The 19,587-nt window shown below is 40.3% G+C and overlaps 1 protein-coding gene across 1 annotated transcript in view; it reads right to left on the bottom strand.

The window, feature by feature from the left end:
• The window catches only part of CUNH3orf85 (chromosome unknown C3orf85 homolog), a 23,289-nt gene extending 13,634 nt beyond the window's left edge, over window positions 1-9,655 (bottom strand). Inside the window, exon 1 of the mRNA XM_045286213.1 lies at window positions 9,498-9,655. Coding sequence (XP_045142148.1) covers window positions 9,498-9,546 — 49 coding nt within the window. The 5' untranslated portion in view covers window positions 9,547-9,655. The remainder of the gene's footprint in view (window positions 1-9,497) is intronic.
• Between the last annotated feature and the right edge of the window lie 9,932 nt (window positions 9,656-19,587).

Raw genomic sequence — 19,587 nt, 5'->3', positions numbered from 1 at the left:
CCAGCACCCAGGGCTGCATCGGGGTAGGTCCATGTGGCTTCTCCTCAGGGATGTCTTGTAGGAAGTCAGCCTTGCAAGCCGAAGCAGGGAACTGGCTAAGGCAGCTGCACCCTGCTCCAACCATCACAAAGTAAAAGACCTGAGAACTCGAAAGGCTAGGTTCACAGAGCCATTTATCTCTCCGCCTTTCAATTAACCCCACGTGTGCTTATCGGCCAGGTTGGCACAATAAACTAACTACCTCACATGTAGAGTACTGGCCTGATGACCCCAAAATTTGAGAAATAACATTCATTCACAGTTTGGAGGAAAAGAAAATAAAGTGTGAACTCTAAGAGCAACTCACTCTCAAGAGGAAAATTTATCTGGGCATGCCAAGTTATGGGTCCCAATAGAGCTGTCTCTTCCAACAGACAAAGGGGCCAAACAACGGCTCCAAATGAACTCCTTCTACATGGGGAGATATTTTTAAAATCTGGCCCACCACTAGCTCTTAATTTAGGAGATGGATGATACTGGTATTTGTGATCTTTTCTATTACATGATGCTGCAGAGGGAGAATAAATCCCAGAGCCATGCCCCAAGGTAAAAACAAAACAAAAACACTTCTATAGGGGATGTCAAATGCAAAGCACTTAGCATTCAATATTGTTTTTGTTAGGTGTCATCGGGTTGGTTCTGAATCATAACAACCCTATGCTCAACAAAACAAGACACCGCCTGGTCCTGTGTCATCCTCACACTTTTTCTCAGGGGTGAGTTCATTGTTGTCGCTATTGCACCAGACTATCTTGTCAAGGGCATCCTCTTTTCCCGCCCTCTACGTTCATATAAAAGACTCTTAAAAGTAGGTGGAAATTTTAATTGAAAATAATAGAAAATTTCCATGAACTTTTCGAAGGACCCTGATAAAAAGCAATCACTATTTACTATTTGTTATAGAGAAGCACTGGTTGCACAGTGGTTAGATATTGACTGCTAACTGAAAGGCCAATGGTTCAAATCTACTGCACAGGAGATAAATGCAGCAGTCTAACTCCATAAAGATTTAGAGCCATGGAACCCCAATGGGGGCATTTATACTCTGTCCTATAGCATCACTATGAATCAGAATGACCTAGACAGTAACGGATTTTTGCTATGAACTGGATTCTGTGTTCCAAAGAGATAAATTGAATTCTACACCCTAGTACTTGTCAATCTGACCTTGTTTATATATTGGGCTAATATGTGTTATGCTAACATAAGGTCATATTTGAATAGTGTGATCTGTAATCCAATGTAATTGATGTATTTATATATGAATTAAGTCTCAGTCTCTGCCTTTAAAATGTTTATATCTCAAAAAATGAAAAAATGCCTAGACAATTATGTACACATAAAATTAAGAGCTATAATTAAGTACAGATGATAACTTAGAATTATATACAAAACATGATCAGAAAACAGATTTTCTAATATCGAAAATATGGTAAACTTCAAAAATATATCTTTTAGGAGAACTTTTATAAAGTTGTGAGAGACTAAAATATAAATGTTTATGTTAATATTTCCATACACTTGAATTTCCATTTCCTTATGAAGTAAGTCAATGTCCTTAAACTGGTCAGTTTTATTTTCTTTTCACTGTAAATTTTGATCCTCTTATTGGTAGATTGATGAATATATGCGAATATCTGAGTAGGTACATAAAATGGACTCTCTCACTTAATTTTAATTTCAATAAAATTGGGACAGAAAAGGGGGGAGAGAGATTAATTGAGATTAAAAGAGAAGAAATTTAGGTTGTGGAAAAAAGCATGAGGAAAATGGACAAGAAAAAAAGAAAGAGACCCAAGAAAGGAAAATAGAAAAATAAAAGAAGTTACAAAATAGAAGAAAAGTTTCAAAAGACATCAAGTGGAGCAGAGTCGATGGAGGGGTAGAAAGAAAGGAGGCCAGAGGGTGGGTGGGAAGAAACAAGGAGGGGAGGGGAAGGAGCATTGAATTATAGGATCTCCCATATTAAGCTGTCTGCTGTAGATCCTTTTGTGCTGAACTGTTGGCTCAAGAACTTTGGATCTATTGACATTACAATTGCTGATGTGTTGAGTACTTTGATAAATAAACAGGAATTGCTTTCAGCTGAGTGCAGTTTTAACTTGATTCCCAATCTGTAGCATAGACACCTAGTTCATAGACACCAATTCCCTCAGATATGTTTCTGAAGCTCGAGGTGTTTTGGTACCTTTCCACCAGTGCACAGAGATCAGTAACTCATGAAATGCCCTTTCAGGATCACTGCTTGTGTGTGTTCATGGGATTTCTATCTCCTGGACCTTAACAAATGGTGCCATGTGGGGAGAAAATAGTTTTCTACAGCATCCAGAGAGCTCAATGCATCTAATTATCTCACTCACTGCCATAGAATTGATTCTGACTCCCAGAGACCTGGCATAGAATGGATCTCATTATAGGCAAGGACACTCCCCCCCCCGCCCCCCCGAACTAAATTCGTTCCCAATGTGTTCTCATTAGGCACTTTCTCCAGAATAGGCAAACTTAACAATAAGATCTGGTGAAAAGAACCTAAAATTGTCACAGGAAACACATATTTTGCAAGGGATGACTGACAAGGGCCAGCCAGGCAAGTAGGCCAAGAGGGAGGAGACAATGGGAAGCTGGCAGAATGGTGGAGAAGAAAAGGTGAAATTAAAAGCTTCTCCCCACACCAAAAAACGAAACAGAAGAGCAATACTCTGGGAGAGAGATGGATAGCGGTTACCAACTGAGCAGTGAAAAACAAGAGCTGAAACCATGAGTCAGAAATCAGAAAGCCATGAAACAGAATCAGAAGGCAAATAGTTACGAATAGATTCGATCACAGGTCAATAATGGGAGTATGGGCCTCCACATTGTTCATCTATGGGGAACTCCAAGTACTGAATCCCATGAGCACAGATTCCTGACAGAACATAGTCTATGTAATCTTAACACGATAGTGAAAGCAACAATTTACAAAGCATAAACAAGAACCAACTCCAAAGATTAGCCTAATTCCTAATAATGTTCAAAAATGGTGTATTAGTGAAGCACGTCCTAACTATGTTTACTCCCCAGATTCTTCTTTATGTGAAATGAGAATGTTTCCTTTTAATGACCGCTTTGTTAAGGTGAAACATATTGAGTTCAGGGGTACTTTTTACCCTCAGTGCCATTAGAAACTGTCATTTTGATGATCTTGATTCTGATCTATACAGAATGACACCCACCTCCCAATTCTGGGGCTTTGCATGTGGTACCAATTCTGGGGCTTTGCATGTGGTACCAATGGCTACAATACCGACACCAGTACTCTTCCTGGAGGAGAGCCTGTTACACATTTACCTCCTCTCTCTGTATTGATCTGCAAAGAGCAGTTTGGCCTGGCAATGTCCAAAGAGGCAGCTTGTGCAGCACAAAGAACCATTTTGCATTCGGAAGACCAGGAAATAGGATTAGTGTGAATTTTGCATCCACCACTTTAAGCTTTTAGCTTCTCTAGTCTACATTTTCTCTTTGTAAAATAGGGATGGGATACTTATTTCCAGAATGATTATAATAGCTGACCGACAGTATCATATGTAAAGCCCTTGACACATAATAAAGGCAGCAATAGAGGGGCATTATCATGTTGTCCACACAAATTCATGGCATCCTTATGTGTAACAGAATGAAATGCTGCCTGTTCTACACCATCCTCATGATTGCCAGCTTGCTGGAGCCTTAATTGCAGTAATTGTGCCAGTCTCTCTCACTCTTGTTCGCCCTTTATTTCACTAAACACGATGTCCTTCTCCAGTAAATGAGCCCTCCTGCTGATGGGTCCAAAGCAAGGCAATCAGACCATTCTGTTGTGATTCAAAAGGTTTCCCTGTTTGGAAGTAACACCACCCCCAGCACTTTTTCCTCGTCTTTGAGGAACCCCAGTGGCGTAGTGGTTACACGTTGGGCTGCAAATAGCCAGGTGTGCCGTCAGAAATGCCCAGGCTCTCCGTGAGAACAAGATAAGCCTTTCTTTCTGCTCCTGTCAAGAGTTACATGTTCGAGAAGCCACAGGAGCAGTTCTACCTTGACGTAGACAGAGGGCTACGATGAGTAGGAATCGAGTCGATGATAGTAAATTTTGTTTATTGGCTTATGTTCATCTAAAACGCCCCTGAAACCTGTTCCCCATGTGTGACCCTGCTGTGTTTGAAATCCTGTTGGAGTAGCTTCTAGTGTCACAGCCACACGTGAGCTGCCACAGTCTAGGGAACTGACAAGTCACTGCCAGCAAGTCCATTCTGACTCAGACTGCCACGGGGTGGTCTTACGTGGCAGTACTAATATTTATAGGATGAACTGACACATGGGAGGAGTTAAAAATAGCCTTGACACTTGCTTATTTCATTTTAAAGCATCCCTGGTGGTGCAGTGGTTAACGTGCTTAGCTACTAACCGGAAGGTAGGGGCTGGAATCCAGCAGCTGCTCTGTGGAGGAACGATGGTGCGGCCTTGCAAGAGAAGGCAATCCTTTTGTTCGCTTGTTTTTGTTTTTCCATAGTTAAGTAGCTTTTAAAAAGAGTTGTATATACGTCATCACAATCATTTCTAATGTTCCCTCTCCCTTTCTGCACTCATTGTTTGCTCCCCAAATTCCCTCCCCCTCCCCACCCCTTCCCACATCCCCCATACACCGTTGCATCCATTATTGTCTCTGCCTCAGGCCCTTCTGTGCCTCACAAACTGGGAAACCCAATAGCAACAATAAAAAACAAAAGCAAACAAAGCAGCAAGAAGAAGATAATAGTATAGAGATGAAAATAAAGTGTAAGAAAGATAAGACCACCATCAATATTACAAAAAAAAAAAGCCAGAGGAGAAATTTCTGCCATGGAACAAATGAAAAATAGTTGCGTCCAGAGCAAATTCAGCTTGAGTCAAGAGGGAAGTCCACTGACCAAGTATCATATTATATCACAGTTTGATCCACTATAATCAAGTTTACAAAAAGCTCTGTCCGAGAGTACGCTTTTTGAGCCCCTCACCTGTGGTTCAAGGGGATCTGCCAGCGGCTCCACCTGACCAGATACTGTGCAGATGGATCTTTATGGAGGCCCCTGTCATCCATAGCCTTCTACAGACTGAGTGTCTACGACTTGAGCTCCGACGCTTTCCCTTCATCATAGCTGGGTTTTATTATCATCATAGAGAAGGCACCTTTTGAACTCTACACGCTCAAAGAAAGATTTTTCAAAAAAATCAATTACACTTAAGCATCTAATTCTCTGACCAGAGTATCAGCTACAATGTGCACATGTTACTATTTTGAGAAACTCAGAAAAATAATTTTGAGGGGATCTATTCAAAAATGTAATTACTAGCATAAATCTCCTCAGTAATTAGTCTTCAGTGTTCCTATCAAAAAATCATAATGAAACTTTATCCCTACTTATCTTAAATCAAGTTCCGAAGAATAATTTTTTGGTAGTGGAGAAAAAGCACTCTTAAAAAAAGATGGCAAAATATTTTCTTCAATGTTTCCTTATGATAACCAACAACCCTCTAGGGAATTGCGGATTAAATACGGTGGATTCTTAGAAAGGCTAAGGAAGCCTTTTGATTCAAGCTAGTACTTCCTGCGTTACAATGATATCATTCATGAAATGTCTATTAAACTAATTAATTCTTTCGTGGGAGGACATTGATAGTTCAGTGATGGAATTCTCTCTTGAAGTGGCGGACCCAGCTCCAATTCCCAGTCAAGGAACGTCATGTACAGCTACCACCTCTCTGTCGGTGGCGGTTTATCAGTGGCTGTGATACGAAAGAGGCTGCAGTTCTGTTCTGAGACATACTCGGAAAAAGAACTGTCAATCTACTTCTGGAAATCAGCCACTAACTCACCCAGGACAAAGACTGTGGACCATATCTGCTGCCCTAAAACTGGTCATAGGGAAATTTGGGGCCAGAGCAGCCATTCATTCCATCATACATGAGGCTGAGCAGGGTCCCAGGCCTTCTAGAACACACCTGATAGCACAGTTCCATGGGCTTCAGTCTAAGGTCTTCTCTCTCTCTCTTTTAATATAAATTAATTTATTGGGAACTCTTACAGATATAAAAATCCAAAGCTCACTTATATCAAGAACACTTGTACGTATGTTTCCATCATCATTTTCAAAACAGTATCTTTCTACTTGAGCATTTATTATCTGTTTCTCTTTTCCCTCCCTCTGTCCACCCTCCCACCCTTGAAAATGATATATTATTATTAGATCCTACACCGTCTGCTATATCCCTTAACCTATATTTCTGTTGTTTCTTCCCCTGGGCTGGGGCGGGTGTGAGTGTGTGGCTATACAGCCATCATTGCTTTTAGTTCCCCCTTTCTCACCCGCCCCCTCCCCCTGCCCTCACGGCGTTGCTATTCCTCTTACTGTTTATGAACCTGTTTATTTGTCCTGGCTTTCATGTGTCAAAAGCTCTTATTTATACCAAATGTACACACTCTGGTGCTGCACTGTACCATGGCTGGCTTGTCCTTTCCTTATGACCCTTCTGTGAGGGGATATCCAATTGTCTACAGATGAGCTTTGGGTCTCCACTCTGACCCTTCTCCTTCACATCGATATAATCATTTGTTTTTGATCTGATAACTTCATCTCAACAATACCTTGTGATCACACAGGCTGGTGTGATTTTTTTTCATGTGGGCTTTGTTGTTTCCTTTAAGACCCCATACACTATATCTTTAAAAAAAATTAATAATTTTATTGGGAGCTCTTATAGCTTTTCTAACTATCCATACATCAAGTGTATCAAGCACCTTTGTACATATGTTGCCGCCATCATCATTTCCAAAACATTTTCTTTCTACTTGAGCCCTTGATATCAACTCCTCTCTTTCTCCCTGCTCCCCCTACCCTCCCACCCTTGTGAACCCTTGATATTTTATAAATTATTTTTATTTTCATATTTTACACCATCCGTTGTCTGCCTTCACCCACATTTCTGTTGTTTGACCCCTGGGCAGGGGGGGTGTTGTACACTGATCATTGTAATCAGTTCCCCTTTTCTTCCCCTTTTCCCTTTACCTTCCCCCTACAGTCATGGTATCATTACTCTCATTATTTGTCCTGAGGGTTTATCTATCCTGGATTCCCTGTGTTTCCAGTCTTATCTGTACCAGTGTACATGCTCTGGTCTAGCTGGATTTGTAAGATTGAACTTGGGTCATGAGAGTCGGGGGAGAAAGCATTAAAGAACTAGAGGAATATTGTGTGTTTTGTGGGTGCTATACTGCACCCTGGCTGGCTTGTCCCTTCCTTATGACCCTTCTGTGAGGGGGTGTCCAATAGTTTACAGATAGGCTTTGGGTATCCATTCCGACCCCCCTTGTTCTCATGGAAATGTTGTTTGTTTGTGGTCTTCTGATGCCTGATCCCTGATGACACCTCATGATCACACAAGTTGGTGTGCTTCTTCCATGTGGGCTTTGTTGTATTCCTGCTAGATGGCCATTTGCTTAACTTCAAGCCAGTAAGACCCTCAGACACTATATCTTTTCATAGCCGGGTACCATCAGCTTTCTTCACCACATTTGCTTGTGTACCCGTTTTGTCTTCAGCGATCATGTCAGTAAGGTGAGTATCATGGAGTGCCCCGTTATTAGAACAAAGTGTTCTTGTGTTGAGGGAAGACTTAAGTAGAGTCTCAATGTCTGTGTGCTACCTTAATAATTTAACATAGATATATCTACATAGATCAATACCCCTATCATTATATATGTACCTACCTCTCTATGTGGTTCTTGTCTCCTAGTCCTTTCCTCTGTTTCCTCTTACTTTCCTTCCATAGTCTGAGGCTTTTCATCTCTTTCAAACAGTCGACATTCTGTGAAAACTCGTCCTTGAGGTTGGAAGGGTTAACCAAGCAGGGCAAGTGTTCCTTCGTTTGTAGGTTCTGTTTCTCAGCTTGTTATTTTCATGGGCCTCAACTACAGATTTTTTTTTAAGGTTGAGTAAGTCAAACTCATAATATTTATATGTAGATATATTTTTGCCTCAGCCAGAGTGAAAGTTTACTCAAACCCTGAGCAAGTTTATGGGAGCCATTTTGCAATGAATTCTTTAAGTAGACACTGTTCTGATCCGGAAACTCTCACAGGTGCATGCGGCCCAGCTCTACTGCTTTGGTTTTGTAGCCGCCCACCCTCATCTCGGCCCACTCTCAGCCACTGAGTGGATCAGTGGTCCAGACCAAACAGTGCCCTGATGAGGTACAGCCGGCCCATGACATTAATGGACGGTGTGCTTGTGAGTCCCAGACATCCACTGCCACCTAGCTGGGCATGCTTTCTGCATCCGGAGATGAAATCTAATAGCACCAAAAATATAGGCGCTGCAAGTGCATATAACAGTGTATGTCTTGGTGATAAATGCTAAACACTATCTTGGCTAAAATAATTCTAAATCATTTATTTAAGCATTGCCCAAATGCAAAGTGAAATATTGATGATTAAAGACTGTTAAAATGATCTATATACTTAATACAAAAAGGCTACTTGTGTGTGTATGTTGTCATTATGACTAAAATTGACTTTATGGCAAGGATTTGAGTTACTTACAATTCATAAATATATAAAAGGTTCGGTTTCATATGTTATATAATATGCATATATATTAAATACACATAACATACTATTAATAAAATGCATTTTCCTATTTACATATATATATACTTCAAGAAAAAGATATTTTTGTGTATATCTCAAATATATCAAAGATATGGATATTTATCTTGCTTTAACCAATTTCATCAGAAATCTGAGGGGAATTTAAAACATCTGTGGAAAAAAAGGAATGTAAAGGTTACTAGAAACTTGTGCAACATTTTGAGGCCCCTTGTACTTATAAATTGTGGACATTTAACTGTGCAAATAGTATACACTTTGGACAGCGTTTCCAGTTTGGGTTACAAAGGAAAAGCAAATGTCCTCTCAGTTCAATTCTGGCATTAACCACTGAGCTGCTGAATCTATTTGGCAGCAAATCTCCTGGCCTTTGGCACCTTCCTTGATCTGTCTTTAAAACAGCGCTCTTAGGAGTTATGGCTTAACCTGAAGGTTAATGAATCCAACGTACTTTGCAACTTCACATAATGGTGCTATGTAAGCATTGCAGTTTGTAGAAGACATATTTAAATTTTCTTTGTTCAAGGACACCATAGCTGTCGCCAGTCCTTTGAAGCCGTCATTAGTGTGGCTTATCAGCAGCAATAATGTGGTAGTGTGGTAATACACAATCAGGATAAAATGATCACACACAATTAACATTAACCTATTCAAAACCACAGTATGACAGCGTGTGGTTCCCCAAGGCCTTAGAATTGGTCTAGAAATAAAACGTGTTTGCTTGTTTCTTTAAAACATCACAAGAGGTTATCAACCTGACAGGTATAAAAGACTTGCAATTCAAAAAGAAATAGGCTCTTACCTAGAAGTAATGTTGAGCACAGGGCCACTTGAAGCATTTTATAGGCCATGACCTGTGGAAGGAGTTATTTATTTTAACTCAGCCTCAGCCGTCTTTGGGGGCCACAGCAGGCTCTTCTCAGGAGCGGAAGCACTGCTGTAGACCTGGGAGCACTCTGAGCCGAGGCCGTCAGAAAGGACCTTGCTTGACGATTTTTTTATATATATACAACCTCCTCTCTTTACCCTTTGGACTTTATCCACGCTGCCTTTAGATGGGTCATCTATTTATTTACCAATTTTGCCATCCACACAGACTAATGATACCTAGCAGGGCTGGGGGTGAGGGGAAAAGAAACAGGAAAAACTGGATCACTCAGACCGTGCTGGTGGAAATGTAGAGTGGCTCGGTTACTCTGGAAAATAGCTTTCCAGCTACTTATAAAACTAAACATGCAATTATCATGATCCAGTAAGTGCCCGGCCAGGCATTTATCTCAGAGCAATGCAACCTTACATTCACAGGAAAACGTGTAAGGAATACTCATAACAGCTGAATTAGTCATTGTGGTGCAGTGACATATCTTAATATGATTCTCTGTTACTCCTACCAATGACTGGGTGGGATTATGTAAACAGGGCATGCGGAACACGGAAAGAAAGGGTTGGTCAGTTATATTTTTTTGTTTCTTATTTATTTAAAATCGTTTTATTGGGGGCTTACAGCTCTTATCACAATTAATACATCCATCCACTGTGTAAAGCACATTTGTACATAAGTCTATTTTTGGTATTCCCTGAGAACTTCATTGTTTTGCTCCTCTTGCTGCTCTGTTGCACACCCTTAGTGTTTCGCCCTGGTGTGGGGGTCAGATTGGCACAATTCCCACACTGTGCCTCCAGTGATGTCCCCCATAGTGCTATGGTTCAGTGAGGGACATCGGCTCATGGTGGGGCTGGCCCTATGATCCTCTCTGTGCGTTGGCTGCTCTGAGCAGGAAGATCATCCTCAGGGCTTGATGTGCCATCCACTCACCTATTATTCCATCCACCATTCTTCCACCTTTGGCTTGTCTGGAGAAGGGGAGATGGAATTTTTTCCTATCCCTTCACCTTACTTCTCTAACAAAAATGGATGGGACAAATAATGCACATCTAAAACAGTAATGATTAACTTCCACTTAAGCTTTCATGAAGTGTCAGTTCTATTCCATGTGCTTTACAAATGCGGTCTCATTTAGCCCTCATAGCAATGATGTGAGGAAGTGATTATTATTATCATTTTACAGGCAGGGAATTTAGGCTCAGAGAGGTTTTGTTAGTTGTTCAAGGAGATTTTAGAAATCACATCATGTGAAACGTTGCGACCGAAGTAGAGGGTAGCTATGTGCATAGGGTGCACGAGTCAGTGAAATGAGACTTGTTAGATATGATCCTAATTGTGCTCAGAGGTGAATGTGGCCTGGGCAACTCGGTTTCACAGGGAATTACAGTATGTTTTTCTTCCCAACTTCCCAGCCTTTTTTGATCTTCCAATCAGATTTGGCCACTCTTTCCCACCTTTGATACCTCTATAGGGGAGGCCAGACACCTGGGCTGGCTTTGCAGCCAATTTACTTCATCATCCACAGCCACCACCCCGTACCAGTGAAAGACCGGAGGCTGTGTGTAGCTATGATGCCGGGACAGATTTCAGTGAAACTTCCACCTGGAAGAAAAGTTTGACAACCAGCTTTTAAAACTCAGCCATTGAAAGGCCTATAGAATATACTGGTCTGATCCACAACCAGTCACAGAGACAGCGCTGGACTATGAATATTCCCTTTTATTGTGCTTGGGTCACCATAAATGTGGGTCGTCATGAGTTGGGGCTCATTTGATGACAGCTAACAACAACAACACATCCTATAATCTAGGCACTTAAAACAATCCACCTATTTTGAATTCATACCATGTGCCTTGTCCCAAGTACTGGAGTTACAAAGATACACTAGATACTGTTTCCTGTGTGGGAGCGAGTAATTTCAGAAAAAGTTTCCCAGTGAGGTGATTAGAATTTCCATCGAAAGGCAAAGTCAAGGGGAAGAGAAAGAAAATTCCAGGGAAGGAAGCAGCACGTGTTAGTAGAAGGGATCAAATGGATTTGACACATTCGTTAGTTAGGCATCCGTTGGTGCCATCAGAATAACATTTTGGAAGAATGTACTGCTCTGTTTGTAAGTTTCTGAACTATTACTGTTGCTTGAAATTTCAACAATTTCTAGTGGCTGTCACTACAAAAATTTAGAATAATTTAATGATGTGTCACTACTAATATGAATGGACACAATCTAGCAGTTTAAGTGAAAATGCCAATCCATTTTATCACATTGATTCTTGTTTAAGCATCGGGGTAATGCATGCCTGCAATTTTCCTCATTACACATTGAATAATTGATAGTTGACAATATGTGATATTTATAGAGCATCAGCAACATGCTAGCAAGTTTATGAAAAACAACGCTATCAAGGAATCCTGCCCAATTGGCTCACTATCAAAATGTAGCCTGTCATTTTCTAAGTCTTCCATGCTCCACTAAACTAGAAGCAAAGAAAGCATTTCTGGGGATTCACTGGCGAAATGAAGGGGCCAGATTTTCTCTGCAGGTAGCTCTGTGGGCATTGATATTATTTCCACAGGGAAGCAATCTGTTCCTGTGGTTTTCGTAATCTCAGAAGATAAAGTTGATAATCCAGTGTAGATCTGAAGTACAGGCTCTTCTATCAGTTTATGCTGTAACCTGTAATTGAGTCCGCACCTGTATGACTTGTTCAGGATCAGAATGTAAGCACACATGCTTAGCTTGGTGCATGTAAAAACAATTGGATTCGCTAGTGAAATGCTTAGCTTTAAAGGCTAGTACTTAAAACTCTTAGTTACTTGAGGAAAAGATTTGAGATATTGAAGAGGGATAAATAGGACATATGAAAATGAAAATCTGGAAGTGGGTTGGGAAATAATGGGTGGTGCAAGAGTTAACTGAGAATTTTGCGTCCTGTGTTATAAGAAGCAAATGGATGGATAAGAATGGGTGAAATATGATTCATATTACTTGTTGGGTAGTAGAGAGAAAATAAATCAAATATATGACATGTTTCTTCTTCTTCAGGACCAATAATGAGAGTAGTAATACCAGGAGGGCAAGGGAACGGTGGGGGGAGAAAAGGGGAACCAATCACCAAGATCTACATATAACCTGCTCTCTGGGGGATGGACAACAGAAAAGTGGGTGAGGGAAGGTGGGGGAGGGAGGGTGGGAAGAGGAGGAGCTACTACCAAGGGCTCAAATGGAAAGCAAATGTTTTGAGAATGATGATGGTAACAAATGTACTAATGTACTTTACACAATGGATGTATGGATGGATTGTGATAAGAGTTGTATGAGCCCACAATAAAATGATTTTTTAAAAACACTATAGCCCTCCCTCCCCTGATAAATAAATAAATTTAAAAAAAAATGAAATAGGCATACTTATAAGGTTGGTTGGGAATATCAGAAAAGAGGAAACGTCTGTCTGCTTTTCTTTGTTGGGCCTGCCTGTGTCTTGGACAGAACAGAGGTTGAAGGAAGATAAGCTACTCTGACAATCTTCTGTCCCTCAGCTTCCTTCTCCAAATCAAGCTCACTGCTCTTGAGCTAATTCTGAGTCACAGCTACTCTGTAAGGCAGCAGTACTTCTCCTGTGGGTGTCCATAGCGGTAAATCTTGACAGGAGCAGCAAGCCCCATCTTTCTCTGCAAAGCCGCCTGTGAGTTCAAAAGGCTGATCTTGCAGTTGGAAGATCACCTTCCACCTCATTATGCCCCCAGGGCTCCTGCAGCTTCCTTTTGGATGTATTTGTATCTCTGGGTCAACATGTGGTCTATGTCTCATCTGCACTGAGGTTGACCAACAGGTTGATGAATTAATTTTATTTCCATGGAAGGATGATGTTTCAGGGAAAGTATACACGGGCAAGCGTGAATTAGGGAGCTTGGTAGAAACTGTACAAATATGGGCTCCCTTTTTAGTAAGCTACTCAAATAGAATTCACTAGATTAACACTTGTCATATAGCAGGCATTTAATTCATCATAATACTTACTTTTATTACTTATTCATTGTGATGGAATAAAGAGAATTCAAACTCAACATTAAAATACACGAAGTAAAACAATATTCTGAAAGTGTATAGCATTGATAATACTTTTGATAGTACCTACTTTAATCCTATTATTATTATAACTTCCTTTGTGTTATAATTGTGACCAATGGCAGGCAATGGGTAATTTGATATGGGAGGAATATGACAATCGCAAAAGAAAAACAAACAAACAGATTATAGGAAAATGCTACTGAGATATATTAGTCCATTTCAAGATGGTGTTATGGTATGGCTTGTGGACAAATCAATAGAGCCATGGGCCAGAAAGACCTCCAGAGTGAAAATTTTCCATTGGGAAATATGTGGGACAATTGGTTTCCATGTAAGAGTTTGCAATTTGAGGGCAATAAGAACTGTAAGAGGCTGTTCCCTTTACTGCAGCAGAAAAAATGTGCTGACCTCTCCCTTCGCATTATTGATGAGTCACTGCACATCTGTGAGTGCTGAGCTCAAAGGTCAGGGTACGAGTTTTCCTTACATGTGTGAGGTTTTTCTCCACCTTTGAACTTTAAAAAATCTTTTTATTACAAAGTGTCCGAAAGTTCAATGTGCCTTGTTTCATCACTTTTGCCTTCTAATAATGCACCCAATTTGACTATTTGCAAAGTTTTTCAACAGGATTTTTCTGAAAGAAAATGAAATGAGTCTAAGAGAGATCTGGAAAACTTTATTTTCCAAAGGAGAAATTCCAGAAAATACAATTAGAGTAGACTCCGTCTTATCTTTTTTCAGGCTGAGTTTGGTATCTAATCCTTATCAACATATTGCATTGACATAGAGCCTACATCAGAAATTGGAGATTAAATGTGCTTAACACAATGGATGGATGGATTGTGATAAGAGCTGTATGAGTCCCCAATAAAATGATTTTTAAAAAAGAAACTAGAGATTAATATCTAAATGGGGCTCTATATAGATAGAAAATTTTCTTTGCAGATAGTTTTTTTATGATTCTTGGAAAATATTAATAAGTATCCACAATGTTCACATTTCTCTATCCATATCCATTTACCTATGAGAAGACTTCCAAAAGTTCAGAGCAAATCAAGTGAAAACGTAAAAGGATCTGCATCTCTCTACCAAGAATATTTCTGGAGATAAGTAAAACAAAACTCAGTTACAAAAACCAATTTACTAGTAAGATGACTTTTGTTTCATAGCAAAAAGTCTGGAGAGGAATGACTACTGCCCTTGGTTTAGTAATTCAGGACTCCAAGTTACACATCCTCCTGAACAGAAAGACGATTCTCCTGGTTTTCCCTCAGGAATGTAAATTATATACAAAGATCCCGGTACTGAGTCCACAATTCAAGGTAGAGATAAGATTGAAGGAATAACGAATCATTTTTGCCAACATTTTATCAGGAGAGCAGAATCCTTCCTAAAACCTACTCTCTACTTGTGCTTATATTTATTTATCATGGCTCAGCCAGATGGCCACTTCTTGCAGCAGAGGAGTCCAAGAAGAGAATATTTTAGTTTTTAAAGTGGAAAGAAAAGAATTGGGAGTGGCTAATGAGTTTGCAATCCCAAGTAACTGCCCTATTTCTGAAGTAAACTAAGGTCATAAGTCTTCTCTAGACAAGGCCTAGACCTCATATTTTTCCATGATCCAAAGAGATGTATGTGTATCTGGAATTTTAAAAAAGGGCCAGTTAAATGGATAATTGATGTTTGATGTAATAAAACTCTGGCCATTGTCTAATATGGAAGAAGTTAGACACATTTGAAAGAAGAAAACATATTTATCTTTAATACTGTATGAACATAAAATGAGCAAGAAAATGAACTGCTTACAGAGACAGTTTACTATTATCAATTGAGGATCATTAGATACTTTCAATATTATCTGTTGATTGTATGCTAATATCACCTCTTAATTATAGTTCTTAGGAAATGGCATAACATTATTGATGGCCAATAGGTATGAACATCAATTTTTTTATGTTTATAAAGTTTTTTCTTGAGTTTAAATGTGCTTGTGTGATGAAATGTTCACACATTATTATTATTTAAATAAAAGAGAGAGTGCAGTTTGAAAATTTCACACTATCATTTGTCAACTAGCACATGAACAACGTTGCAACTGTGAAATGCTGACTTAGGAAGATGTGAGGAATCACTTGCTCTAAACTGACTCCCTTAATATCAGGGTCAACTCTAAGATGCTCAGATGCAGTTCTCATTTTCAATCGCCCCCTTCTCTCATTCCTTTGGTGTTTTTACTGTGAATTGATGCTATAATGAATCTTGAAGGAGGTGGTTGGAGCAGGAGTTTCCAAATATACACCTGGAAGAAGGGCAAGCTTTGCCTGAGAGGAATCAGACTAGATGAAGGGAACAGAATTGAAATGAAAAAAAGACTTAGTAAAAATTTGTGCAACAAATCCCATCACCTAACAGAGCCTTCTCTATGCCTGCCATCCAGGTCAATAATGACTGTCTAGTGCTTTGGGGATGGGCACTTGTAGGAAGGCTCTGCTCACATTGTCAGGAGACTTTCTGTGATAATCACACCCTCTCCTCTGGTAGATATTAGATATTACAGCCCTCACTAATTATAAGCTAATGGCTCTAGTGCCCTCCCAATAGTAAATTGCTTTGAGATAGCAGCTGGAAATTGGGAATGTAAAATAAACCCAGAAGAGGTTCATCAAGCTTCCCTCACTCCATAAAATGAAAATAAAGTATCATATTGTGAAGTTCTATGGAAGGAAAAATTGGAAAGATAACTCAAGTTGCTTAGTCAAGAGAATTTTGCTATGAAAACACTGCCACATCAGCCATTGTAAAAATGCAATCAGAAAAACTACTTAAAATGTTTATGCTTATTTCCAGTTTTCACATTAAAGTAGAGCATCTTGTTCCTTTGGGGTGCCTTTCACGTTTTCTCTTCCTCTCCTGATTCCTATAAACGTAGTAGCTGATTAACACTTCTCTTTTGAAGCAGAATGTCTACCCCAACATTGACTTTCTCTCCCACTTGTGGCAGCCTCATTGTCTGTGTGATAGCATAAAATTAAAAATATCCATGCAGCTCCAGTTCTTTCTTCAACGGACCCTCACTCCTGACTTGAACAGGTAAAATCTCTGAGTGCTGTCAAATTACACCAGATTTTCAATAATTGTTATCAGTGGCTGTGTATTCCATTTCGTGTGACCCTGTATTAGGCAGCATTCTCTAGAGAAACAAAACCAGGACACTTATTATTATATATATGTATATATAGGTTTTATATATTATATATGTATATATAATATATATATGTATATAGGTTTACACAGCGAGAAGAAATATAATGGTGAATTAGTCCACACAGCAGTACAAAGGGCTCAGTTCAACCCACTTTCATGGAACGGTTAATAAACTGAAGGTCCTTCTTGTCATGTGGGCTGCCGGGTCCAAGGTCAAGGAAGCAGAAAGCTGAGGCTTCCCTCAGGCTAGACAGGCAGAGTCAGCCCACAGCTAACTGACAGTAGGGTGGGACAGCAACAGTCAGTAGCACAGGAGCTTAGCAAAGCAGGCCCCCTTGGGATCTAGAACTCAAGTGATATATGCACCAGCAGTGCAGTGCAGCAGGTCTCAAAGGAGCCTCAAGCTCTAGCTACACATGGGTTAGCTCAGCCCACAGGTAGTGCAGCACACAGTTGAGGCAAAGAACTACTGCAAGCAGCAGCACACTGGTCCAATCATTAGAAAGAAGAGAGACTGGATTAAAGCTGCAGAAAATATTTATCTCAGTCACCTGGCAACCAAACTGTGACCTGATTAAACTCCACCCACCTGTTCCTATGGAGGCCTAGGTGCCACAATAAAGCTATCACAGACCCCATACATAAAAGGATGAAGCACTGTTTACTGCATCTTCTCAATTATTGCTGGACTTGTGTCCATTGTTGTGACCACTGTTTTCTGAGTGTCTTCCAACCTCGGAAGTGCATCTTTTAGTACGATATCAGAAAATATTCTGCTGTGATCCATGGTTTTGTGTAGCTAGTCACCAGTTTCTCCTCCTAGCCTTAGTCTGGGAGCTCTGCTGAAAATATGTTAGCCATTAATAACCCTATTGGTATTTAGTGTCAGCATAGCTTCCAGTATCATAGCAACAGACAAACGTTCACAGAGTGACAAACTGACAGATGAGTGGTGGTCTAAGTGAACAGCCACAGACTTTGTTCAGAGTTTGAACATGCCTTACTGGTCAGCTAGGTCAATACATTTCCCATCCCAATCAAGACTTCTACAAAGTATCATTGGCAGATATTGTTTCAGATTGATTTTTGGCAACTTGGAATAGAATGATTTGTGGGTAATAGGATTTGGACAGCCCTTCCTTAGTTACCTGTTTTCTTCTTCTACATGACCAATTCTACCCTCTGGAGTATTATAGAATGTCTACTCCACAAGTCAGACCAACGATTCAAATCCCTCTACATGGTATATATCCCAGAGAGACAAGATCCTCCACATGAATTGATATATGAGGGTTGCCCATCCTCCAAATCAGATTTTTTCAAAGATATGTATTTAAATTTTTTTTACAAAGCAACTTTATCACCTTCAAAATACTCTCCATTACACTTAATACATTTGTCCAATCTGTGATTCCATTCTTGGAAACATTTTTTCAAACTCATCTGTTTGGATGGCTGACAGCACCTCCCTCATTTTTTACTTCACCTACCCTGTGTCATCAAATTGCTGTCCTCTCCTGTCCCTCTTCATTTTTGGAAACAAAAGGAAGTAGCACAGAGTGAGGTCAGGTGAGTACGTTGCGTGGGGGGAGAGAGGCATGCTGCTTTTTGCCCAAAACTGGTGCCCTGAGATGACGGCATGGGCAGGTGCACTGCTATGGTGGCAAAACCAGTCCCCTGCCTGCCGCAAATCAGGCCTTTCTTGTCACAGACTCTTATGTTATCTTTCAAGAACCTCTAAATAGAACGCTTGATTGACAGCCCGACCTGGTGGACCGATCTGCACATGCACTATGAGTTGACATTTTCATCCATTCGGGAAATTAGAGTGTATTCAGAGAGAGGTTTGTCATCCATCGACATTTCACCTTTTCTGAAATGAGAAAACCATTCAGACATTTGAGTTTTTCCCATAGCGCTGTTCTTGTCAGCTGTGCTCAAAAACAGTTTCTGCAGCATTTTAACCCAAGCAGGAAACAATTTCACAGTTGCACGCTGTTCTCTTAAATTGGGCATCACAAAAATTCAGGTTTGAGCAAAATTCCTTTCACGGAAAAATTCACTGTGACCAGAGAGAACCTTCCCCGGTGAATTGCCACTGGGGCACTAACTCAGTGAGAGTTGCTCAATGCTCACCTAGTGAGAAAAATGTGTACTACAGAAGCTCCGCTCCATCCAGTGGAATTCTGTTGTTGGTTGTTTTTGCGATACCCCCTCGTATGTACAACCATGTTCACTGAAGCGCTACTCACAATAGCCAAACGATGGAAACAATCTAAATGCTCATCCTTGGAAGAATGGGTAAACAAACTTACATACATACAATGGAAAAGAAATAATAACGAATAATTAAGAAATAATAATGAATCATCAAAACACCTCACAACTTGGATGAACCTGGAGGACATTAATAAAACGGTATGATACAATTATTGTAAAATGCCAAGAAAAGGGGTTCGCACTGTAAGTCAATGACATGGGAAAGTTTCTGACCTCTTCTGACTACATAAATGTCAAGGAGGGCCTTCACCTTCAGCATCAGTTTAAGGCTGATTCTCCTGAGACGGGGGTTGGATATGACTCCGCCCTATAACCTTCTGAACCAATCATGGCACAGCCATACCTCCCAACAAAACTGCCATCAAGTCAGTGCCAGCACACAGCTACCTTGAAAGACAGGGTAGAGCTGCTTTTGTGAGTTTCTGAGATGAGTTTCCTCCCCACCCCCCCACC

This window comes from Echinops telfairi, unplaced genomic scaffold (genome assembly GCF_000313985.2).
Source record: "Echinops telfairi isolate 266 unplaced genomic scaffold, ASM31398v2 ScPeMD7_6;HRSCAF=24_0, whole genome shotgun sequence".
Taxonomy (NCBI): Eukaryota; Metazoa; Chordata; class Mammalia; order Afrosoricida; family Tenrecidae; genus Echinops; species Echinops telfairi.
Note: the sequence above shows the minus strand (reverse complement) of the source record. Positions and strands in the feature narration are given on the sequence as shown.